At 39.1% G+C, this 26,666-nt stretch overlaps 1 protein-coding gene and 1 pseudogene across 2 annotated transcripts in view; one reads left to right on the top strand and one right to left on the bottom strand.

The window, feature by feature from the left end:
- Window positions 1-20,593, top strand: part of INO80D (INO80 complex subunit D) — a 59,119-nt gene extending 38,526 nt beyond the window's left edge. For both annotated transcript variants that reach the window (XM_061186744.1, XM_061186752.1), the window contains exons 5-10: window positions 2,413-2,637; window positions 8,352-8,461; window positions 9,872-10,005; window positions 15,638-15,855; window positions 16,966-17,123; window positions 18,360-20,593. In XM_061186744.1, the coding sequence (XP_061042727.1) occupies window positions 2,413-2,637; window positions 8,352-8,461; window positions 9,872-10,005; window positions 15,638-15,855; window positions 16,966-17,123; window positions 18,360-19,525 (2,011 nt within the window). In that variant the 3' untranslated portion in view covers window positions 19,526-20,593. The remainder of the gene's footprint in view (window positions 1-2,412; window positions 2,638-8,351; window positions 8,462-9,871; window positions 10,006-15,637; window positions 15,856-16,965; window positions 17,124-18,359) is intronic.
- Window positions 3,766-4,246, bottom strand: LOC133100240 (large ribosomal subunit protein uL15-like; annotated as a pseudogene).
- Window positions 20,594-26,666: the final 6,073 nt, after the last annotated feature.

The following is a 26,666-nucleotide window of genomic DNA, read 5'->3' as shown; positions in this document are numbered from 1 at the left end:
TGTGGCATGTGGGATCTTCCCGGACCAGCGCTCGAAACCGTGTCCCCTGCATTGGCAGGTGGATTCTTAACCTCTGCGCCACCAGGGAAACCCCTCATCTGTACTTTAAATTACCTAGGTCTAAAATGGAATTTATTTCCTACCCCAAATCTGCTCTTGCTCCTGTTTCCTGCCCTTTGCCGATGGAAACAGCTGGGTGATTATTGTCCCTTCCATCTTCCTTGCCCAGTTGACAAAGTCTGTCTCTCTCTTTTTTCTTTTTTCTAATTATTTGGTTGCTTCGGGTCTTCGTTGCAGCACGCGGGATCTTCATTGCGGCACATGGGATCTTTTGTTGTAGCGCATGGGCTTCTCTAGTTGCAGCGTGCGGGGTCCAGAGCACGCGGGGTCCAGAACACGCTGGCTCAGTAGTTGTGGCGCATGGGCTTAGTTGCCCCACAGCATCTGGGATCTTAGTTCCCCGACCAGGGATCGAACCTGCATCCCCTGCATTGGAAGGCAGATTCTTAACCACCAGACCACCAGGGAAGTCCCCAGAGTCTCTTATACATGCAGATTACCTCTCATATTCTCCAGTCCTGCTGCTGCCCCCCTGGTGTAGGGTCCTTGTTATGTCTTACCTGGAGTTTTATCATAATTTCCTCCCTGTTCTCTTCTTCTGTCTCTTCCTCCATTTATATCTGTTGACAGTGTAATCTTTCTCATGCCTAGCTCTGTTATTGTTAGCTATTTTCTTAATAATCTACAAGGTTCTTCATTGCCTATGGAATAAAGGTTGAACTCTTTAATGTGGCCTTTAGCTTTAGAAAGTCTGCCTAACCCACCAGCACTCCCCTGCATTCCCCACGCCTTAGCCAAAGCAGGCTACTCAGTCCTTGCTGTTCCCCATCCTGTCCGTCTCTGTATCTTGGCTTATATTGCTTTATCCTTGTGAGGTACCTTTCTTTGCTCATCTTCAAATTCTGCCCTTTCTTCAAGGTTCAGTTCTGTTGTCATCTCCTCTACAAAAAGCCTTTCATCCAGCAGTCTTTCTAGGGAACTTTAAAAGCATTTTATCTGTACCTCTCCTATGTTTCTTGTTCTCTACCTCACATTAAAGATACTAACAGCATGTACTGGCTCTACTACAATTCCCAAATGGAGACCTGCTGTGGGACTTTGGGGAACAATTAAAATAGAGATTCCTGCGTCCCATCCCATGGAAATTCTGGTTCAGTAGATCTAGGGTAGGTCTTGGGAAACTGAAATTTTAAAAAGCTCCTAGCTTTTTCACAAAGCATGATAGACATAGAGTAAATGTTGAATGTCTAATAGGTGAAAAGGTTGAAGTGAGATCCTTCAATTGGTATATCTGTAGTAGAAACTGTACTGAAGAGAACATGACTCAAGACATATACTAAACAGAAGTTTACAGAGTAGCCTGTTATGGACTATTCTGAAGAAAAAACAGGTAATACCACTCAAGAAGAGAAACCAAGAAAGGATTTACAGAATATTAGTAAGATAATATATCATCTGTAGTGTCATATGTGTGCTGTTTGTTTGTTATAAGAGAAGGAAGGTAAAATAACACAGGTCATTTTTCAAGTCTTGTATGCATTATTCCTAATGGTAAAAAAAAATGAGGTCACATTTATTCTATAGAAAGGTGACCTTTTTAACCTCCCTGGTGGTAGACATTGCTAACTAACCACAGCTCTCTTTCTTGTTGAGCCTAAATGTGCCCTCAACATCCTTTTCAGTGTAGTGCTCCAGCAGGGGCCACCGATCAATCAACATTAGCGTAATGATAGAAAAGCCTCTGTGTAATTCCCTGTTATATGAAATGTTGTTTAGGATATCTCCTGTAGTTTAAAAAAATACTGTAGAATGATTGTGATCCCTATAATCAAAATTCTTTTAAGTGCTTAGCAAAAAAAGGGTAGTTAAAAACCAATACATCTGGAAGAGCAGCTCTTAGATAGTATTCACTGCTCCATTAGAATTCAGTGCTCTATTTCTGGTATGACCTATCTTTTATGAAATTATGCTGAGTGTTTCCTCATAACCATTGTGTCATTTACTCAGACTTTTTAGTAAGTAGAGGTAAAGAAATTATTTTCTTCCCCAAAATCCCTAGTCACTTAAAATTTAGAAGACACTGATGCGTTGAGTGTCTAACTATGACAAGCTAAGAAGGTTAAGCTTCTTAGAGCATTGGATTGTCTCTACTGCTCACTTACTGTTAAAACACTGTACTTATTTTCAGCTGCTCTACTGAAATTCTCTTCCTCTAATTTTGTTAAATGTGTGCTCACATGCCACAAGTTTCAGCCCTGTGCATCCAGCCCCCCTTCCTCATCTGCTTTTCCCCTTTTTAAAATGAGCCTAACGTGTAATCAAGTTTTCTGCTTCTCTCCCTGCACTTTCTAGGTCGGATGATGATGATACAGAGAGTAGGAGCTCCAGGGTGACCCAACTTTGCACTTACTTTCAGCAGAAATATAAGCACCTCTGCCGCCTGGAGCGGGCAGAATCTCGTCAAAAGAAATGCCGGCACACGTTTAGGAAAGCTTTGCTGCAGGCGGCCAGTAGAGAGCCAGAATGTACTGGCCAGTTGATCCAGGAGCTACAGAGAGCTGCATGCAGTCGGACCAGGTCAGAGCCTCACACTACCACCTCTTTCTAAGAACTCACCTCAGTCCGTTTTCTCTAATTTTTGAGAGGATAGTCGAGACACAATGAGTGGTGGGCATATTATCTTGAAATATTTAAGCATTGTATTTTGGTTTTGTTGCTCAAAGTTCTGTGATGGCAAAATAATCCTGCCATGAGGCGACAGTAAAATTAAAGTATTACTATAATTTTGCTGGAGTTTGATTAGAATTTATTCAGTAGAGGATTTGAGAATGTTACCTGTCTTTAAAAAAATACAATGCTTAGAAATTTTGTATTATTTAAAAGTAATATTTAGTTTTTTTTTTAAACCACAGAAGTGGTATTGTATGTTTTTTACTTATATTATTTTAAAATTTTCTTTCCATTGTATTTTCTGTTAATATCTACATAATCCCATATATCATGTATTCAAAATGTTTTATTACATTGGATTTCTTTGGGGGGGGGAAATCCCTTCTGTTTATAATGAAGATACTTGCTTATTGTGAAAATTTGAAAAATATAGAAAAAGGCAGAAAATCTCCATAATATCACCATTCACAAAACAGACCAAGCACTGTGAACATTTTGATTCTGTCTCCTTCTGTCTTTTTCTGTGTGTGTGTGTGTGTGCGCACACGTGCAAATAAACATTATATATGTAAAACATTTCGGGGTTTATATACCTAAATATTACCAGTGATTATCTCTAGATGGTGGGATTATTGATAAAGTTAAAAAAAATTTGTAGTCTGTGTATTTTAATTTTTCTACAGTGATCATGCATGAGTCATTTGAGGAAAAAAGGGTTTAAAACAAGCAGAGAACTAAAAATTAACCTTTGCTTTGTAGCTGTTGATCATATTCCTTACATATCTATATAATTTTTGAAATTTCATTTTCATTTTGTGTATTTCGGTTTTCATTATATTTGCTGTAAAAAAAAATAACCTATTTTTCAGTTGGGTGTCTCAAAAAATACTATGCCCTTAAGATTTTTCTGCTTCTTGGCATATTTAAGTTGTTTGAAACTGTGTATGTGTATCTAATATACCTCCATAGTGGCTGCAGCCTGCAGTATTTCCCCTCAGTCTTTTTTTTTTTTTTTTTGAAAAGCACTTGTTATCATTTAATGAATCTCCCACCACGTGGCTTCAAGCTACCAGGACACAAGCCCCACCGACACCCTTAATCTTCTCCTCAGCTCTTCTGCTGAACAATTTGGCCTCACGATGACAGGCTGCTTTGGGAGCTTTCCCTTCCCCAGAACTTTGTAGTAACCCGATCACACCACATCAGTGATAGGAGCAGCTCCAGTCTTGTTCTTGGCAGCATTTACCTGTGTCTGCTCACTGACCAAGGTCCACAATTTATCAAGGTTGACAGTTGGGCTGTCAACTCTGAAGCTCTGGTTCCTCTTTAAGTGGTAATGCCTCATACCAACTTTCCCAAAGTATCCTGGGTGATGTTTGTTGAAGTTGATCCTGTGGTGATGCATGCCACCAGCATTACCGTGGCCTCCCAGGTGCTTCCCGTGTTTGCCGATGAGGCCGTGGCCGTGGCTCACGTGGCCCCTAAGTTTCCGGGTCTTCCTTAGTCTGGATGGCATGTCGGCGGCCAAGACGAAAAAAGCTCCCCTCACTCTTAAGAGCTCCCAGTCCCCTGTAATGGAGGTAGTTGTCTGTCCTAGAACATCTTTAGTTCTTAGCTTACTGCTTACTTACTCAGAGACTTGCCTTTCTCAGAGAAACATTCCCAGATTCCACTGACTGTGTTGGGTCCCCCTGATATATATGCTGTTGTGCTCTGTACTCTGCTTCATTGTAGAATTTATACTTACATTAATGTCTGCCTGTCATGCTAGACAGTGGTTTCTATGAGGGCAGGAACAATGTATATTTTGTTTTTAATCTCCAGTGTGGATGAATGAATGAATAGAATTGAACAAGTGAAGGTCTATTCTCTGTTTATTGAAAGAACTCACTCAGTTTGACATAGGTTTTAAAATAATGATATCTAACATTTTTATGCTTTCAAGAGTATAATTTCAGTAGAAATTTGAGTTTTGTCCAGCATGAAACAATCTAGACGTAGACCATTGTATATATCGGGTCTCGTATATTATTATGACCCTGTCAAAAATGTAAGAGACTATACTGTGAGCTTGGGACAATTTGCTATTTGTGTGGAAACTGTATTTACCTATGATTTTTAACTGGCAGAATCGACTGCTTCCTTTTCAGAACATCTCCCAAACCACCCTTAGTGATGTTTTTAAGAAAATTTCATGATAACTGAGTATTACAAAACAAACACCAAGATGAACTTGATTACAGTTCTCAGATTTATATGATGTCATTTGGTTATGTCTCCCATGATTAGTAAAAAGGTTATTGCTCAGTGCATCACTGATAATCATATGACAGTGTGCCACAGTCATTCCTTGGTGATTAGTAACTAACTGCTTTACATTGCATATATTTTAGGTTTGCAGAAATCAGCTGTCAGTTGAATAATGTCCTCTGTGTTTAATATTTTTTGTTCTCAAAGGCCTAGTTCCACAAAAGACATTTAAAAGATTGCTGTTAAATATTTTATTTTTATTTTATTTTATTTTTAAATTTTTAAAGTTTTATTTCTTTAAAAATTTTTTGGCTGTGCTGCACGGCATGCAGGATCTTAGTTCCCCAACCAGGGATCGAACCCGCGCCCCCTGCAGTGGAAGCGCGGGGTCTTAACCACTGGACCGCCAAGGAAGTCCCGCTGTTAAATATTTTATTTATTTATTTATTTATTTATAAAGTTATTGATTTTTGGCTACGTTGCTGTGCACGGGCTTTCTCTAGTTGCGGGGAGCGGGGGCTACTCTTCGTTGTGTGTGGGCTTCTTATTGCTGTGGCTTCTCTCGTTGCGGAGCACGGGCTCTAGGCACGCGGGCTTCAGTAGTTGCAGCATGCCGGCTCAGTAGTTGTGGCTGCGGGCTCTAGAGCGCAGGCTCAGTAGTTGTGGCGCACGGGCTTAGTTGTTCTGCGGCATGTGGGATCTTCCCGGACCAGGGATCGAACCCAAGTCCCCTGCATTGGCAGGCAGATTCTTAACCACTGCGCCACCAGGGAAGTCACTAAATATTTTAGAAATTAATACTATAGGGACTACCTTCTAATAGGTATTCTTTAAATATAGTTTAGATATAAACTGAACAATATTAAAATGTTCTTTATATAATAACTTTGTCATATTTATTGGTGAATATGTGGAACAAGCCATTGAAATAACTTAAAGTATGTAAACCCAAATCTCAGTATCTTATAACCCACAATCCTGCAGAGAGATAGTGTTGGTTGTGTGAAAACTTCCTTTTTAATGGGGGATCCAGTAGAGCATACAAATGGGAAGCCTGTCGTAGATATTTTCATATTAACAACATCAAAACCTTTGTTTTGTTGGGATTATTTGGATAATAAAATATATCTAACATCACAGCAGGCATTTTTACCTTAATTATCCATGGGGATATTGAAATTCTGACTTTGGGTTTATTTTAAGAGAAAGATTGGTGACTTGGAACATAATGGTGATTTTTAAAAAATGAAACCAATGGTTTACTTTGAAGTTTAGGGTAAAGAAAGTGAGGGTCGTGTTGTAACACTAGGCCTGGTAGCTGGCTGAGCAAATTATTAAACTGTTCAATGAAAATTATCCATTCAAAATAGAGAGGTACCTTCTATTTAAATCTAGACCAAGAGAAATTAGGCTTAGCTGCCAAAATAGTAAAGCTTCTTTTTTTTTGAAAATGTGTATTCTTTTTACAGGGCTTAATGACCTAGTTCCTCACTCTTGTGATCTGACAAATCTTGCAGAACTTTTAATTAAAGCAACTTCTGTGGCAGCACCTGGCAGCATCTATTTGCATTTACTGTTTATATGAAAGTTACAATTATAATGAAAATATTCTTTTATTTAGATTTTATGTAATAAGTTCGTATGTAACTTATTCTATATGACCTTCTCTAATTAGTGTAAATCATTCCACTTAAATCCTTAGAAAGATATTAGAAACAATTCAAAATATTTCTTTATTTTTGATGCCTGACTTACGACTCAGTGCATTAAGTAGATTCTTTTTCCATACTCAGGCATGTGTAAAGGCCTAATAGTTTGTGACGCTCTATAGAATTACATAGATAGCATAGTTTTTATATTGATACTTTCAAGAATTTAAATATTGTTTATTTTGAAAATGTTTTTATGTTTGTATAAAACTATGGAAGGATCACAAACTAATAAAATGAATGCTTATTATAGAATGAGTGGGAACTAGCAAATCAAGACAAGGGTGGAAAGGAGATTCTTCACTGCATAGCTTTCTGTTCTGTATCCCATTCCTCATGTATTAGGTTAAGTTTTCTGCAGATGTATTGTTTAGCAGCTTGACGAGGCAGGACAGGAATAAAGACGCAGACGTAAAGAATGGACTTGAGGACACGGGGAGGGGGAAGGGTAAACTAGGACGAAGTGAGAGAGTAGCATTGACATATATACACTACCAAATGTAAAATAGATGGCTAGTGGAAAGCAGCTGCATAGCACAGGGAGATCAGCTCGGTGCTTTGTGACCACCTAGAGGGGTGGGAATGGGAGGGGAGGAGGGAGACACAAGAGGGAGGGGATATGGGGATATATGTATACATATAGCTGATTCACTTTGTTATACAGCAGAAACTAACACACCATTATAAAGCAATTATACTCCAGTAAAGATGTTAAAAAAAACCTGAAAAAAAAAAAATGATGATGATGATGATAGTGGTGACTAACAACCATTGACTCTTTACTATCTATGTACCATACTATATACTGTATGTGGTAAGTGTTTTAGGTGTGTTATGTCTTTTGGTGCTTGCCTGTCGACCAGAAGTACTCTTATCTCCACTTTACAGGTGAGGAAGTTGAGGCTTAAGCAAGGCTAAGTAACTTGCCCAAGGTCACAGAGCTAATAAGAGGTAGAGCGGAGATTCAGAACCAGGTCTGTCTGATCTAGTCTCATGGTCTTCATCACTATTCTCTACTGCCTCTTTGTAAAGTAAAAGGAACCAAAATATCACTTAAAAAAGCAAACAAACAAAAAACAAAAACAGATAGACATAGCCGAGACCAATTATAATGTAATATTTGTTTTGTCAGTAGGTTGGAGAAGTATTGGAACTGGTCATTGTAATTCATATTTGCATTTTTTTAAAAAAAATATATTTATTTATTTATGGCTGTGTTGGGTCTTCGTTGCTGCATGTGGGCTTTCTCTAGTTGCGTCAAGTGGGGACTACTCTTCGTTGCGGTGCGCGGGCTTCTCACTGCGGTGGCTTCTCTTCTTGTGGAGCACGGGCTCTAGGCACGCGGGCTTCAGTAGTTGTGGCACGCGGGCTCAGTAGTGTGGCTCGCAGGCTCTAGAGCGCAGGCTCAGTAGTTGTGGTGCACAGGCTTAGTTGCTCCGCGGCACGTGGGATCTTCCGGACCAGCGCTCGAACCCGTGTCCCCTGCATTGGCAGGCCGATTCTTAACCACTGCGCCACCAGGGAAGCCGCCATGTTTGCATTTAAATAATGAATGTAGGTAGTTAAAAATGTGGGTGTTGCAGAGTAGTAACATTATTTAAATAATTGCCCTGGATTCTTAAACCATTTTTAAAAATCAGTTTTGTGGTTTTTGTTCCTTAGCATAAGCCGGACCAAGTTGAAGGAGGTGGAGCCAGCAGCATGCAGTGGGACCGTGAAGGGTGAACAGTGCACCAACAAAGCCCTTCCATTCACCAGACATTGTTTCCAACGTATCCTCTTAACTAAATCAAGTGTGCATTGAAAAGTACTAATTCATTGGGGTGATATATTTCATTCTTAGGCCAAGTGATGAATGACTTTTGAAATCATAACTGTAATATTGGAAATAATTTTTATATTACTTCTGATTTTCTTGGTGTCCTCTGAGTAGTTTTTTTCTGCTTATATCATTGTGACTCTGTATTCAAGAATCATGTCAAAATGAGCAAAGTTGACAGCAAGCAGTAGGTTTTTCCAGTGGCTGTCACTTACATAAATTTTGTTAATAGGATTCTGGTCCTTCCAGTGGTTCTAGGTAGTTTGTATGAGGCAACCATGACACTCATTGATGGGAAAGTCAAATCCCATTATTCAAAAGCTGTTTTTAGTCTTCCAAGAAAGTTATGCAGTTTCACAGTACACTTTTTGCTATGGGATTAATTTGCTATTTTTATCGAATATGGTGCTGATTTGAGATGAATGAAAGATAACAAACATCACTGACTAGGAAAGAAGATATCTTAAGACAGGATATACTTGAGGAAAACCTATGTTAAGGAGCTTCAGACTGGTTATGAAATCTTATTACTTTCACTTTTATTAAACATTTGAAGTTGAGTAGCATTTTAAAAATTTATATAGTTGCAATTACTTTTCTGATTTTTGCCTTCCTTTCTGTTCTTGGTGTTGTATTTTCACAGCTTTTTCAGCAGTAGTTTCTATGCAGTAAAGGCTTTATAAATAGCCTTAACCGTAAAATCATAAAGGAAAAATGAAAGGTATTTCCTTAATAGATATAAAGTAAATCTATGGAAATGTAGTTAGTGGCTGGCTAAAAGTATAGATGCTTAAAAATGACGATGATAAAAAGCTGATGCTCCAATTTTAATAGTACAGTTTTGATTTAAAAGTAATTTTTCATAAGTTATAAGTTTGAGTTTGGTGTTGGAAGTGTGAAATGAAAAATTCAAATTTGGATAGTCAAGTTTTTTGTAATTATATCTTTAAATATTTATTCTTGATGAGTATCTTAGGCAGAAATTTTCCTTAAAAGAAAGTTTTTTGTTTGTTTGTTTTTAATCATCACAGTGGAACTTTTAGGAGTCAGTGTGTTAGGAAGGAAATGACCCTGCTTCTCCAAATAACAGAAATCACAATGGCCATAAATCACAATGGGAGACTCATGTTAGAAGCTCATTAGCAAAATAGACTCCTTCAGAAGTATATTCTGAGAAATAAAGATGATAAGCTCAACTATTATCATTTTTCTATTATTAGTAGTTGGGTTGGTTCTTTAGCTTTTATAGATAATAAAATTTATACTTACTAAGCACAAGTTAGGGAAGAAACAAATTTTATGTAGAGCTCGAAAAATTAAATGGTTTCAGTGTATTTTATTCCTAACTTAAAAAAAACCCCAGATATCCTCTTGAACCGCTCTCAGCAACTCTTCTCAAGTTGCACGGCCAAGTTTGCAGATGGACAGCAGTGCTCTGTGCCCGTTTTTGACATTACACACCAGACACCTCTGTGTGAAGAACATGCCAAAAAAATGGTAAGTTCAAATTTTATTTTCTGCAACAGAGGCGTTCAAAGTTTATATATATATTTTTTAAATTGTATTGAAGTATAGTTGATTTACAATGTTGTGTTAATTTCTTCTGTACAGCAAAGTGACTCAGTTATACATATATGTATATACATACTCTTTTTCATATTCTTTTTCATTATGGTTTTCACAGGATATTGAATCCAGTTCCCTGTGCTGTACAGTAGGAACTTGTTTATCCATCCTATATGTAATAGCTTGAGGCTTTCAAAGTTTTGATAGCTGTCCAGAGTAGGAAATATTTTATGACTTAGTACAAACTATATGTGTATGTAAATCACTGAAACAAGTTTTGTGAAACAATACTCTTTTAGTACCTCATATTTTGTAGTCTCTTCTATTTCACTAAAAAAAAAAAAAATGCTGGTCATAACCTATTGAATTAATTGTATACCCTCACTGAAAAAAAACACCGTTCTAGAAAGTATTTAGTAGTTAGTTAGATGTGGTCATTTTGTTTATTATCTATACCTAGTCTATACTTCTCTTCTCCTCAAGATACATTTTCTTATACATAGGCAGATTTCCCAAGATCTTTCTTTGCTCCATTTCTCTAGGATTTTGCTTTTCTTATATATAATTCTGCGAATGTCTTGGATATTTGATGAAATTTCAGCCAAAAGCCAACCCTTATTATAATTCCATTGGACTTAATTATTGCTTTAGTTAATGCTGGTAGCGTAAGCCCTGATTAATTCAGAATAATTTGGAGAGAAAAGTCTGAATTAGTGAACTACCTGAATTATATAATCACTTAAAATAAATGCATTTCACCCGTCAGACTCTTACTGAGTTGTTCTGCTATTTGCAAGGTATTGTGCTAGGTACCTATGTATTAAAAAGTTGAATAAGACAACTCTTACCTGCTATGAGCATATTTTAGTTTGCAGGGATGCATCAGGGTAACCAAGTGGCCATTGGACAGGACTTAGTAGTGTAACACTGGGGTCCTGGCTTTGCCACTAGCTATAGGTATAACATGGACTAATGAGTCACCCTTTCTAGACCTCAGTTGCCGTGTATGAAGTTTACCGGCTTCTTCTCTAAGAACCTGTTTTGTTTTCTAGATTTCCTTTATGGACCATATATTTTGAAAAGTTGTATACTAAACTACGTATACAAATATTGAATAATTACTTTCCCATTTTAATTTTAAAACATTTAAAATATAGACATTTTTGTTAGCTTATTGAGGTTTTATCACGGTTAAAGAATGACTTCCATATGTTTTTTGAACCACTTTTGTGGACCTTCATTGATGATTTCACAGACCCTTGGTAATACGGGCACTGTAGCTTTCAAACCACTGAAGTAAATGATCCTGGTTGTAAATGTTGGTTTTAAAGTTATACCATTCCATCATACTTCTAATAAGACTAGGAAAATATTGTTAAATAGGGAGGCTGTACTTTAGGATCTGCTTTATTGATTTAGTGAGTTGATGATTAGTATAACAGTTTTTATGTGAATGCTTCTAAAGAAATTGAAAGCAGTTTATACTTTTCAGCTGGTTAAACATTCCTACTTAGGTAGATTCAGCCAGGCAAACAGAAGGTTGAATTAGTATAATAAAATTAGTCATCAAATAATATATATTTTATATAATAATGTAAAATAAAAATACAGTATAAAATAATATTAATCAGGTTTTTAAAAGTTATTTTCAATGCAAAGTTTCTACAATACGATACAGATGGCTTTCTCTCTGAAGGCAGTTGTAGAATCTGACACTAGTTTGAGCTATTTTTAAGTTAAAAATTACATAAGAGTAGAGCAAACACTTGTATTCCATCCGTCCCCCAGTGAGAGACTAACACTGGGTGATAAAAACTGTGCAAATCTCATGGCTCTACTTTCAGACTATATCTTGAATTCACACACATTTTACCAACTTCGCTGCTACCATTTTAGCCTTGGCTACCATCATCTTTGCCTACATTATTGTAATAGTCTCCTGATTAGTCTCCCTTCTTCCTGCCATGCCCCCTGTGCCCGGATGTGTTGCTCACGTATCAGCCAGGGTAGACTATGCATGTGGGTCCCACTGTCTTTGAATTTACATATAGTAAAGTTCACTCTTTTTAGTGTTCAGTACTATGAATTTTGACATGCATACAGATACATAATCAAGATACAGAATCATTCCATCACCCCCAAAAGTCTCTCGTGCTGCCCTTTGTAGTCAGCCCTTTTCTCTCCCCACTGATGTGTTTCTGTCCGTATAATTTTACATTTTCCAGAATGTCTTCTAAATGGAATCATTCAGTATGTAGCCTTTAGAGCAGGCCTTTTAGAATATACATCTGATCATTTTAGTTCCCTGATCAAAACTTTCCAGTGGCTTCCCATCGCATCTAGAATCCAATCCGAAATTCTTACCATGCCTATGAGGCATTTCCTGATGTGGCCCTGGCAGCCTCTCCAGCTTCGTCTTATACCCTCTCCTCACTTCCACAGCTCCAGCAACATTGGCCTTCTTGCTCTTTCTTAAACACTCTAAGTATGCTCCCACCTCAGGGACTTTCTGCTTGTTTTTCTCTTTTCCTGGAGTGTTCTTTCCCCAGATTCTCCATGTCTCACTCCTTCATTTCATTCAGGTTTCTGATCAAGTGTCAGTTCATTTCTGCCTCCCCTCTACCCTGCTACTTTTTATCCTCGTACTCTACCTTATTTTTCTTCCTAACGTTTGTATTTGCCTAAATTATTTATTAATTAGTTTGTTTATTGTCTGAATCCCCCTACTAGAATGTAAACTTCACAAAGGCAGGAACATTTTTTTGTTCAATGCTACTATATCCCCAGTGCTTGAAACAAAGATGCTCCATAAGTAATTGTTGAATAAATTATCGGTTAGGCACATGGCTTGTGGGGGAGAGGGGTGAGATTCTGAACTGGACTCAGCCACTTGATAGGACAGCCATTGGTAGAAGAGGCTAGAGCTGCCCGAGGTCCAGGCTGGCAGACAGAACATGGTATTCAACAGGTATGAGACCATGCAACAGATGGTAAGTTACTAAATGCGTTGTCCTGCATAGAAGTAGAATGGGACAGTGAGAATGCTGGGAGAGAACAGTGTTTGTAAGTAGTGTAGGTAAATGAACAGTTGGCCTTATTAGGAAAGCCTCTAGGACACAGGTGCTCTCTGGAGGAGCTAAGTAAGGGAATACCAAGAGCCAGGCAGGGTCTCAGTCATGGGCACTTCTGTGTGGAGGAGCTGGCACGTTACCAAAAACGTTGCCTGGCTACACAGCATAAGCCTAAGAGAGTAAGACAGAAGCCTGGAAGCAGAACCAGTAGAGCTAGAGCTCTACTTCCTCCCTCTTGCTCAAGATTCACACTGGTTCTAGAGGGAAATCCTGGAATGGATGCCAGCACCTGGTGGGTACTAGTAGCTGCTTATTCACTATTTATTCAGTCACACAGTGGGCATAAAAAAAGGAGATGTCAAGTGTTGAACCAAAAGGAATTACAGAGGCTGGGAAGCAGCCTCTTTTTTGTTGTTTTCTAAATTTGTGACTTTTGAGTCTGTAATTGTGTTTGGATTCAAGTATTTGTCTGGGACTAAACATCTTTTAGATTTCCTGAATTTATGCTTAATTTTATTCTTTCTTGCTTTGACTTTGTTTGATGCTAGTGATAATTATTAGTCTTCAGATCTTTTTATGTATTTGATTATAAGAGTTATTACTGAGTTCATCAACTCAAAGGTGACATCAATCGTAAAAACCACGATTGTTTTATATACCACCAAGAAGGAAAAAATGTTGCACAGTGCATTTTCATCGCTTAAAATTTTTATTTTATACTTACCAAAATAGCTTTTTTAGTCTTAGATGGACATAGATATTTTTATCTTCTATAGCGCTCCTGGTTTCAGCTAATTCTTGGTGTGTGATAGGCAGTATTTTCTACATACATCTACTATAACACAGCTTTGTCCACTTTGTGGATTATTTTCCTTTTTCATTTGGTTGTTGCTTTGCAATAAAAAGGTGGGTGGGGGGGATTGTGGTCAGTTCTTCAATAATGAATATTTGCTTCACCAGTAACAGTTTTATACACTGCCGCTTTTTGTGCCTTTCTGCATACACAGCAGTTTTTCGTCTGCATGAAAAACCAACAATGCACATACCTTCATTCAAACAACGACAGTACAAAGAGCTATGACCAACTTTGAACATGTAGGCAGCACCAACTGTAATGACCATCACCTGGCTGACGGCAGTAATAATATGCCGTCATTGTAAAATGCTTTCCGATTGTAGAGAGAGTAAAATGTGCATCTGGGTCTTCAGATTTAAGGGTACTAGCTGAAGAAAGCTAGTTGTAGTGCAGGTTTCTTATTCCTTCCTGGTTCTTCTTCCTTTGCCTCCTCACTTAATTGCAACAGTTTTATAAAGCTGTGTGCCCACTGTCTTCTCTCTTTACCATGTCTCCCTGGTCCCTGTAAACTATTTGAAGGACTTTTCTGTGTCACGACTTCCAGGTCTCCATCTCCATCCCTGTCTTCCTTCCTGTGCACCAGATACGGTTTTCTCCTGCCTCCCTGGACGTCTTCACACCTCAAACTCTATCTGAGCCCAGCTGAATTCCTTAACTTTTTTCCTGATTCTGTTTATTCTGCTGTGTTCTGTATCCCAACTAATGGCATTATCCCCTAACAATCACCTCAACTAGAAATCCTGGACACATTTGAGAATTTTATATTCCCCTCATCCTCACCACATCCAAGGAGCTGTCACATCTTGAGAATTCTCTCTCAACAGGCCCTCGATTTTCCATTCCTGCTCACTTTGCCCTCAGCTATTTATCAGTCTCGTAATACTTGTTGAAATAGCCCTGTGATTGGAACTATTTCCTCCACTCACTTGCCTCTTCTCTTTATCCCTTTACGTTGCTACCAGGATAGTTAATCCTTTTAAAACATGTACTCCTGTCATCAAAAATCATTTCCCATTGCCTATAAAATAAAGTTTAAAATCCTTAACAGAGTATTCAAAGTCATACAGGATCTGGTTCCAGACTTCTTTAGAGCTTACTTTTATATTTTGTCCTCCATTATACCCCGAGCAATAGTCATACCCAATTATTTGCTGTCCTTTCTGTCTGTTTGTGCCATTTCCTTTAGCCTAGAATGATCTTCCCCCTTATCCCAACAACTTAAAATCCTGTTTATCCTTTAATCTCACATAACTACAAATACAGGATTTTCCTTTTGTGTACCCTTAGAAGGTGTTTATATCATTATTGCCCAGTTTTTTCTACTGTATTTATGTATCCTTGTAGTCATGTTTTTCCCATGGGAGACTAAGTTCTTTGAGAGCACAAATCAAATTTTATTCAATTTTTTATACTACAGCACCTATGACAATGCCTGTAAATGTGGGATGAGCTATATGTATATATTGAATTGATTTGAATTAAATTTTAAAATGAATTTCTTACTCATTTAATTATCGTTATACATAGTTTTAGGCACTGTATAGAATTTTAAGAGATATAAGTATTTTTTTCAGATAGTTGTTTGGTTTTTCCCAAATAATCTCAGTTTAAAAATACCCATTTATTCATTCCAAAGGATAATTTCTTGAGAGGAGATAGCTCCCGTAAAGTTCAGCACCAGCAGCAGAGGAAACCCAGGAAAAAAACCAAGCCTCCTGCACTTACCAAAAAACACAAGAAGAAGAGAAGGCGTGGACCTCGTCGACCCCAAAAACCCATTCCCCCTGCAGTTCCTCAGGGGAACCTCAGCATGCCCACCAGCGTCTCACTGCCAGTGGAGGCCTCTCACATCCGGTCAGTGATGGCGCCAGAGTTTACATCTCCTTTACGTGTTCTGATTGTTCTCAGAATATCTGGCTTCATTTACTTTTCTAGTGTTGGAAGTAGGCTAAAGGAACCAATTGGTATATAAGCCTAGACTTTGTAGTTTTCAGTATGAGTTTTTACAAAATATCTGATGGGGTTAGATCTGAAGCAAAGCTTTTGATAACCAAGAGAGCAAATGCTGATATTGGGAATTTAATTGACTACTCTCAGATTTTTCTATTTCAACAGAAATTCCATATATGTTCCAACAGAAATATTCCATCAGAAATCTGATGCATTATTAATTTTGGCAGGGGTAATAAGCATTTTGACCAGATGAATGAGGCTTCTGTTTCAGCTAAACATCCCAGTTTTATCTGTTTCATTTTTTAAAATTTATTTATTTATTCATTCATTCATTCATTTATTATTTATTTATTTATTTATTTTGGCTGCACTGGGTCTTCATTGCTGTGCGCGGGCTTCCTCTAGTTGCGGCGAGTGGGGGCTACTCTTTGTCGTGGTGCGCGGGCTTCTCATTGCGGTGGCTTCTCTTATTGCGGAGCACAGGCTCTAGAGCGCAGGCTCAGTAGCTGTGGCGCCCGGGCTTAGTTGCCCCGCGGCATGTGGCATCTTCCCGGACCAGGGCTCGAACGCGTGTCCCCTGCATTGGCACAAGCGGGTTCTTAACCGGTGCGCCACCAGGGAAGCCCTGTTTCTTTTTTTTTTTTTTTTTTTTTTAATTATTATTTTGACCAGATTTTAAATTCTACTAGAAAGTACTAAGACACACTTGATATACCAATTTGTAATTCATTTTACTAGTGCACCAAATTGTCATTCATTCTACTAATTTGCAGTAAAAATAGTTACCTCCAAATGGTTGTCTTCTCTTAATACATGGGTAAGCGTTGTAGAAGTGTGTAACTGCATACGGCGAGGTCTGTCGTTTTGGTTTCCGATTTCCTTCTCTTAAAGTAGGAAGGGAGACATTTTGAGTTAGGATTTTCCGGTTTTGCATCGACAGACTTGACTCGCGGACACTGGTGTGGCGGTCAAGTGGGGAGGGGGCGGGGCCAATCGTGTCGTCTTCCCCAGGAGCCCGTCCACGCCAGAGCTGAGTGCTGATGAGCTGCCGGATGACATTGCCAATGAGATCACTGACATTCCACATGACTTGGAATTGAACCAGGAGGACTTTTCAGACGTCCTGCCGCGGCTACCTGATGACTTACAAGATTTTGATTTTTTTGAAGGTATGGTCAATGTTTTGATTGGCGAAAACTGGTTTTTAAAATGAGTTTTTTAAAGGGGGAGGTAACTTTTTTGAGAGATGTTTGGAGTATCCCTCCTCACGTGTAACGTCTTTCACCAGAGACGGGAAAGGTAAAGCACTAAGACTGTTTTACTCTTTTTAGAAGGTGAGGCATGTACAGTTTTTAAACTGATATCCTAGCCTTAGTGGATCAGTACATTTGAGAGCTAGGTTTATAACTTTGTTCCTTTACTTGTTTATTATCTTTGGCCGCACCGCGCAGCACGCGGGATCTTAGTTCCCCGACCAGGGATTGAACGCGGGGCCGCGGCAGTGAAAGCCCTAAGTCCCAACCACTGGACCGCCAGGGAAGGCACCTACTTCCGTTTATTTTTGCACAAAGACATTTTAAATTTGAGTTTATTGATACCTTTCAGAACTTGTCCTCATTTTAATACCCCACCCTGTACTTCAGTTGAAGTGCACTTTTCCAGAACAAAGTTGACTTAATACCGCCAATTCTCTAGTGCTTTCAGGGGAAATCTTTTATACTCTTAGAAGGTTTCTTTCACCATTAAAAACTGGATATTTGGGGGGTGATCAGTCAAGTTCCTAACAATGGATTTTTTATATTGGAAATGAAATCAGCGAGGCCTGTGACTTCCATTTTGTGAAGATCACTTAGAAATGGGCGAAGGGTGAGAGGGGAAGAGTAGAGAGTAAGGCAGAAGCATTTCTAAAGGTAACCTATGAAGCGAGCTGAGTGCTTGGTGTTGCGCTGAAGTACGCACGTGAGCTCTGTATTCTGGGCCTCACAGCTGCCCTTCCAGCTGGAAGAGCCCAGGAGTAGAGGCACAAAGGCGGCTCCTCCCGCACAGCCTTTTGTCTCAGATCCGAACTGATTGACGTGTTTTCCGCTTTAATGACGTTAATATAACTTCGGGTAAAAACATACGTGGAATCAGATAGTCACCTGGGTTTTAAACTGGTAACGCTTAGACTCCTAAGCACCGCACACTTTGCTCAGATGGCTTCTGATGGTGCTGTAAACGAGCGGAAGGTGCGATTCAGGCCGGGACAGCTTCACCCCTCACACCTGTCCTGCAGCCGAATGTTTCACTTTTTCCTTTCCATCCGATCCTTAATAGAATATTGTTACCAATGATTCCGCCGTACGATTTTTGTGGTCGGGGGCGCTGAAAGCTCTGCTGACTGTTGCTGGCTCTCGTTTACTCAGGCAAGAACGGGGATCTCCTCCCCACCACCGAAGAGGCCGAGGAGCTCGAACGGGCCTTGCAGGCCGTGACTTCTCTCGAGTGCCTGAGTACCATCGGGGTGCTCACCCAGTCAGACGGTGTACCCGTCCAGGAGTTGTCAGACAGAGGAATAGGGGTGTTCTCCACAGGGACTGGAGCTTCAGGAATTCAGTCCCTGAGCCGAGAGGTAAACGCGGACCTGGGGGAGCTGCTGAATGGGCGTATAGTACACGACAATTTTCCTAGTCTAGAGCTGGATGAGAACCTGCTCCGTTCTGCTACCTTGTCTAACCCACCTACACCCCTGGCAGGGCAGATCCAGGGGCAGTTCTCTGCCCCAGCCAACGTTGGCCTTACTTCTGCCACTCTGATCAGCCAGAGTGCACTTGGGGAGAGAGCCTTCCCAGGACAGTTTCATGGACTTCATGATGGCAGCCATGCCTCCCAGAGGCCACATCCTGCCCAGCTGCTGAGCAAGGCAGACGACCTAATCACCTCACGACAGCAATACAGCAGTGATCATTCACACTCCTCGCCCCATGGAAGCCATTATGACAGCGAGCACGTGCCGTCCCCCTACAGTGACCATATCACCTCTCCCCACACAACATCTTACTCTGGTGATAACATGGCAGCTACCTTTTCAGCAGAGATGCCCATCATGGCGCAGCACTTGCTCCCAACCCAACTTGAGGTGCCACTTGGAGGAGTCGTAAACCCCAGGACTCACTGGGGCAATCTCCCTGTCAGCCTCGGAGATCCCTCTCCATTTAGCAACCTTCTCGGCGCAGATGGACATCTTCTTTCCACTTCCCTGTCCACACCACCCACCACTTCGAACTCAGAGACCACACAGCCTGCCTTCGCCACTGTGACCCCCAGCAGCTCCAGTGTGCTTCCGGGGTTACCGCAGACCAGCTTCAGTGGCATGGGGCCTTCTGCTGAACTGCTGGCCTCCACCTCTCCCAAGCAGCAACTCCCTCAGTTCAGCGCAGCCTTCGGCCACCAGCTGAGTTCTCACAGTGGCATCCCCAAGGACCTGCAGCCCAGCCACAGCTCAATAGCGCCTCCCACAGGCTTCACAGTGACAGGTGCCACAGCTACAAGTACCAATAATGCATCTTCTCCCTTTACCTCCCCTAACTGAGCGTATCTGTGTGCTTGCAGGCAGGTGGGGAACCTGGTGTTTTCTATCTTGTTTTCCTCTTTATCACCCCTCTCCCCTTTTCCTAAAGAAGATTTTAAAAATAACAGATGGGGACTAGAGGAGAACTCCCTTTTCCAGTTAAGCAAGTTACCCCGCAGTGGACCTCGCTTCAGTGTTCACATGTGCTCCTCCGCACTGGTGCTCATTCCCTCCTGGCAGGTCCACTCTCCCCCAATGGTTTCCTTAGTGGCTCAGCACAGTGACTGGATAGAATCGACTTTTAGCAGCAAGTCCTAGAAGTGAAAGATACCTCAGATTACCAGTGCCCTTTACTATTTCCTAGTATTCAGATCAATGCTTTCCATTCTAATACCAGGTCTTTACATAGGTGGTTCTAAATAGAATGAGCCTATTCATCGAGTTCCTGTGTAAGAGACGGCAAACGGTGTGTAGAGGCAGATCAAGGCTCTGACTTAGCACCAACTGCTAAACATCACGTGAGGCCAGGATTCCATTCCTAATTGTGATCATGTTTAATTAAAAAGAAAAAAATTAGTCTTTTGACTGCCTGTGTGTATGTGTGCACCCACGCGTGTGTTTTTGTGCAGGGCAGGAAGCAGCTGTCCCATTGTTATTTTTTTTTCTTTCCTAATGAGTAGAAGGCTCTTCTCCTTTCCCACATCTCACAACCCTGATAAGGTTGGTCATTCTTTCCCACTGAGTTAACCGACTTTCCTGAATGGAGAAGGGTGGTGGTCTGGTGGCGTGAATAGCACAACCCTTTTCTGCTAAGTTAGCCCAGAACACAAAAAGCTGAATTCATGTCAGTGCCCTGCAGATGTCTTGAAAAGCTTGCCTGGAGGGACTGCGGGGTTGCTGCGATTCTGAGATCTGGTGGTTGGTTATATTGCCTTTTTAGACATGCGTTTGTTTCTAAATCCCTCTTCCATGGAATATGTTTGCAAGATGTAATTAAAATGTTTTGATGTGAAAAGCAGGATAGGTCAGATAGGTTTGGAAAGATGGGATCTGTGAACTCCTTGATCCATCTTTTGCTTTTGAGTTTTTCATGTTTACAGTAGTGATTCTTTGGTAAGATTTGTAAAATGTTGAAGACACTTGTAGAATCAATGTACCAGTTGTGAAGTGATGTGTAATATCTGAAGGATACACATTTTAAAGTTTCTTTCAAAGCAGAATATGGAAATTAGACATAAATTTTACCCACCCTTTGGTACTTTTAAAATAATTTAAGTATTTAGGTTTAAGTTTGGGGAAATTTTTTTTTTTAAGTACCAGAACTTTAGGGTTAAAAATCATATTGGATAGTTTAGTAAGTTGGTGACTATGAAATGAATATGTGAGGTTTCTTTTTACCTGCCTTCTCCCCGACCCCCGATCCCCCCGCCCAAGGGTGGAACTAGATTTTAAAGGCATCTGTGCTCTGCTTTTGCTGAGAAGTTTCACTGTCCCTTGAGATACCATTGGCTATTTATACCTGAGTCTAGTCTAATTTACATATATATATTTTAAGATGAGTAGAGAGAACATATCTATTAATGATGTGATATAATAATTCATTTGTCAGGGAATATTTGATCTTAATTCCTTTTCAATAGGTAAAGATTTGGATGTATTTTCCTACTTCCTATATGTATTCTCTTTATGCCATGCTAATTCTAACCAGTCCCTTCTTTTGAAAGCTTTTCTTTCTCTGCTTTTTAAAGGAATGATGGTAATCAGCAGGCATTATGCAGATAAAACGTGCCTGAGATTATGGAGGGGAAATGTCACATGACTGTATGAAATCATTATATGCCCTATTTTGTATTTATTGAAGTTTCTTTTTGTGGGCCAAAAATATGTTTGTAATATATTTAGTTTTTTTTTTTTTTTATCATGATAATTGATTGGAAGATTTATTTTTTAATAGCTTTGCCTTTTTTGCAGATTGAGAAATTTCTAAATTATAAAATGATGTCACAAAGCAAAATTATATTTGGTAGCACCGTAAATTTCTATTCTGAAGGGTGAGAAGAGATCATTTGAATATTTTTCACCTGTGAACCTATGTTAGTAAGCTTTTTTATTTTAATGTACTGTAATGAAATGATTATGAGTAGTTGCCTCTGCTCAAAAGTGTCATTTAGTTTGCTAAACTCTTCACATCCCATTATAATCATCACGAGATAACTGTCCATTCCCAGTGATTCGATTCCGTCTCCATTGTGTACTAATTAAAGGTTGTAGCAGAGCAGCCCATTGACTTTCTTTTTTATTGAGGTAAAAGTGGTACATACACATTGACTTTCTCATCAGCCCTTCTTTGACAGTGAAGGGCAAGTCATGGGACGTCGATCTGAATTTTTCTGGCTATTTGTCCCTCGTGGTAGCTGCTTAAAATTCTTCAGTTATCAAAACTGAGTTTGCAGTAAGTTGCACATTTTATTGTTTGCAATTTTCTGTTTTCTGTGCATTTTTAAGCCCTTTTCTGCTTTCTGGTAAGGAGGCATGAAATGATCAGGAATGTTGCCAGTTACAGCTTCACACCAAAAACTTTGAGTAAATTCATTTTTGTGTAGATGCCCACGATGATAGCTGAAGAAAGGGCACCCGTAGAAAGTACCAGTGTAGGTTTGAGGAGTTAGCAAAAAAACAAATTTTTCTTCTCGTTTCGTCTACTTCAAAACAAATATCCGAGCTTGCGATTTGTTTGCTCTTGCTGTTTCATGTGAGTCCCTTTTTGGAAGAGAGAAGAACATCTGTGAACCCAGAGATATCTGTTAATGTTGTTCTTTTAGCTAATGGAGCAATTCTAGTCTATTAGTAGTAGGTTTGCTATTAATATGTAAAGAAAGGAAGGATGTGTCTTTTACTCCAGAAATATGAAAATCAGTGTCTTTTAAAATAGCACTTATTCTATAATAAGGCAATACTGGAATCAAAAACAAATTTTATATAAGGTTCTATCTAATTAGGTGGCTACTAGCTTTCATTCTAGTGTTAAACTCATGAGAAATAGTGGCAAAGAAGGTTCACTCTGTTTCTGCAGTACTTTGGGACCATTTATAAAGGCCAGTTAGATTGTGTTAATGTGATTTAATTTACAAAGTTGCTGCAGTTAATGGATACATTCTGTGCTCTGAGAATCTGAATTCCATTCTAATGTATAATATTCACTGGCTGTGATCTGTAGCATCCGAAGGAAAGATGTGTTTTTCTCCTTTACACCCTCTGCATAATTGTTAGTATTATTTTAGTTAAAGTACTTAAGACATTGTTTTTCTTCTGTACAAATGGCTTAGCAATTTGCACATCTGGGTAGGTTATGTAGTTAGTAAACAATTCGCAATAGTAAATAGCAATTACATTTAACCCACCAAGTGACAGACTATGCAATGGAAAAATTTTCTAATTATCGTCGCATAGCTTATATGGCAAAGGATTATTTTCTCTAGTAACCTACCATGTGAGATAGAACTGCTTCATAAATGACTTCCTGAGCAATTTCATGTTGGCAGGCAGTATGGCGTGTCTAGTGTCCTTCCATGAAAAGAGTATAATTTAATGAGAAGCAAATAGTAGGTATGGAGATAAAGTTGGAAAAAAATTTTTTTCTTTTCCTTAAAATTGTAGTTATTGTCTTGAGCAGTTTAAGGCTAACGAAAGCTAATACTTTATCTTTGCCAAATAGTTATTTATAAGATTTATTTCTTAAATAAGCCCAACCTCTCAACCGCAAGTTAAGAATCATCACTTTCTGTGACTAACACTAAAGCTTTTCCTTATCAGAGCTCGTTCTCAGTCAGTGATCATAATCCACAGAGGCAAAGACAGTTCCTCGATTTGGAAGGAAACAGTGTCCGTGATACATGCAGATGCCCTAGCTGTACAATTTGCTTCTTACATGAGGAAATGTATATTTCTATTGACCTTTACCGTTGGGCTTTTATCACTGGGCGCTAGAATTTGAGCCTCTGTAGGTCACGCCCATCCTGTGAATTCACTGATACCTGCCCGCAGCCCTTCCTGTGCCCCTGCATGGTGGGAGTGGCGGTGACGGGTGGTAGCTTCATCGGCAGTGCTTGTGTGGGGCACGTTGCCTTTTCTTCACGTTAGTTCATAAGATTGCTGTGGATGGTATCGCAAGAAGACGAGGATGTTAACAGCAGTTAACCAGTTCAAGTTACAGCGTTAGAAATTCCTTTAAATTTTGTTTAGGTGTCTCGTTTCCAGTTTCTTCATCCTTTTTCTTTTTAGCCTTCTTTTAACATTCTATTAAATTCTGTTTTTAATCTGGTATATATAGAATAATACAGTGGTCTTTTAAATGGTCAACAGAACTCTGCAGTTTAATGAGGCAATTTAAAGGATTCCCTGGAAGAAAATGTAGTCATACCAGATCTTTCATCACAGACACCTACATCGCTCCAAGGATTTCTTTCCTGACAAGAAATATATTTCTTGAGGATGGGGTGGGGGGGGTGGGACTATATATGTGATAGAACGTAGATTTTTTTTTTTTGTTTTCCTCTCAATACATTGAAAACAACTGAATTTTCATGGGCATTCTATAGAAAAGTAAAACAATGTAATGACTTCTTAATATTCTGAACTTTATAAAGCTTTCCAATATCATATTCTGGAGGGATCCAAAATCCATGTTCAGTAGATTAAAGTAGCATTTTTTAAATGCCACCTTTCAAAAGATGTGTAATAAGATATCAGTGAAGGACATAGTTGGATATCCGTTAAGCGTTTTCTTCTTTCCTAACCAGTGAGTTAGGAAAGAAAACATAAAAAAAACATAAATGAATAATTATGTCTCTCCTAATGACCGGTGTCATTAATGCGAAAATTGTGGGTCAAACTTAGCCTTATTTCTAAATAGCAAAAATTCTCTTTTCACTCCAGCTCTTATTTTTTGTTAGCTTTCCTCTCTGCACTGTGATACAGAGCAAATAAAAAGAAACGTGGCATTTCAGAGAGAGAAGAAGAGAACAAACTTGGAATGACTTTTTTTACCCCAGGTTCCCAAATCTTGGGGATGTTTGGCTACTTTTGAGTGGCAGGGTTTTGGTGATCTGAAGTTCAGTCCAAAAACAGTCTTATTGGAGAAAACCTGTCTAACTCTTAGCAATGTAGGGCAGCACAGCTTTCCTTCTGTTTTCCCTTCTGCCTGCTTGCTCAGCCCACACCCGGCACTGAAGTACGCACACACACACACACACACGCACACACACACGATCTGTACTGCTCCTGGCCTAAGAGTAATAGAATCCCCTTCTTTCACTTGGTTTTTGTTTTTGTTTGTTTTTTTAAGCTGGGGACCACTGAAGTAAGCTCTATATGCACCCAAAGTTACCCTTGGAAAAATTTTCAACATGCAGTGCAGAAGGCTCTAATGCAGCTAAATGCCACCCTTGCTTTTACTTGGGGAATAGACTGATTTGCCCTGAAATGACTCCACCCTGCGTTGTTGAGGTACAGTAGGCTGCAGCCGAGGAGTGTGGAAGGGATGGGAGGTTTGGTGCTTGTGACGGTGTCTTCATCTGCTCTGAAGGGTTGAATCAGTTCCTCTCAACAGTGATAGTTCTTTTCACTGTGTAGTGTTGAGTATGTCTCAGGGATTCCTTGTGGAAATTAGGGCAGTTTTTAAAACAAGAAAATAGTTTTAAAAGAAACTAAAGGTGACTCATCATTGAAGAGAGCGCAAGAAAGAGAAAACATTTGGTTTCGTAGCCCACGGTGTCTTGCATGGGACGCTTTTCCTTCTCCTTCAGGCTCTCATCTCAGCCTCAGCATACAGAATCCTTTCCCACCACGCACAGCTTTAAAACTTTTATTTAAAAATTTCCTTCCCCAATGTGCTTTCAGAATACTTATTGTAGATTTTAAGAGAAAAGGTATATTAATTTATACTATTAACATCACCTCATAAATTATAAGTTTTATACTAAAGCTGTATTGAGTGTAATGAATTATGTTGCCTATGTGTTTAATAGCTAAAAAATTATATATGAGCTTTTTTTTTTTTTTTTGACAAAACAAACTAGTGAAGCACCTTTTTACACTGGATCTCTGCCGTGTCAAGGTGTATAGCTATCCTTTGCTACCTTGCAGATATATAAAATAAAAGGATATCCTGGGGCCTCAAAACATAGAACACCTTTAGACCATTTATTACTGCTCATAGAACTGTTGAGAATGATGTCTCTTTAGTAAATGATCTGTGGTTTACACTTACGATGGCTAGAAGCTTAGTTACAGGGTAAATAGAAATACATAGATCAAGTAAAGCTCCCAACTACTGTAGCTGGAATTTGTAAACTAAGTTTTTAAAACCTCTTTTATTTCCTATGGATTTATTCTTTAATTACAGTTAAGTTGGGAAGTAAAATAGAGAAAATAATAAATCTAGATGTTCTCAGTGTCTTATTCAGGAACTTTTTATCCCTCCTCACTAAGGAATTCCCACTGTGACTTAAAAATAGAATTAAAGTACTTGTGTGCATGTATATGTCTGTGCTTTTACACACATGCAAAAATATACATTGGGGGCACGTGTGTGAGAGAGATGAATGTGTGCTTAGGTAAAAAGAGAAAAAGGTAACAATGTATGGTAGAAATATGATTTATTTAGTTGAGGGTATTGGAGTTACTTTCTCATCGTCTCTGTTGTATAAATACACCAAATTCTTGATTATGTTATGTTAAAAGGCTAGCTCTGATATCATGTGCATTTTATTTTAACCTTTTGATTAACTTATGCTATGTTTTTAAAATGACTCAAGAAACAGCAGGTTCTAAGACCAGCCTCTCACTTTTGAGAGTAAAAATAAGAGAGAAACAGACCTGGACATGAGCTGTGTTTATCTATTGGGGTGATGGGACCAGAGATCAGCTGAACCTTTTTTATGTTAATAATAGATTTCTTCATCTTCTGATTTATAAGATATTATTGATCACCTTGTCTTGGTGAAATTAAGAAAAGTATAGGCCTTTTATAAAGAATGACATCTTTTAAGGGGCTGCTTTGTTTAAAGAGTTGGTGGGATCATTTCACCATGCACATTTCAAAGCTGGGTTGATTTCAGTTATTTCCAAAATTTAAAAAAAAAAAAAAAAGTTACTCAGTTGT

The sequence above is a fragment of the Eubalaena glacialis genome, chromosome 1, assembly GCF_028564815.1.
Source record: "Eubalaena glacialis isolate mEubGla1 chromosome 1, mEubGla1.1.hap2.+ XY, whole genome shotgun sequence".
NCBI classification, from domain to species: Eukaryota; Metazoa; Chordata; class Mammalia; order Artiodactyla; family Balaenidae; genus Eubalaena; species Eubalaena glacialis.
This window is presented reverse-complemented; position numbering and strand designations above follow the sequence as displayed.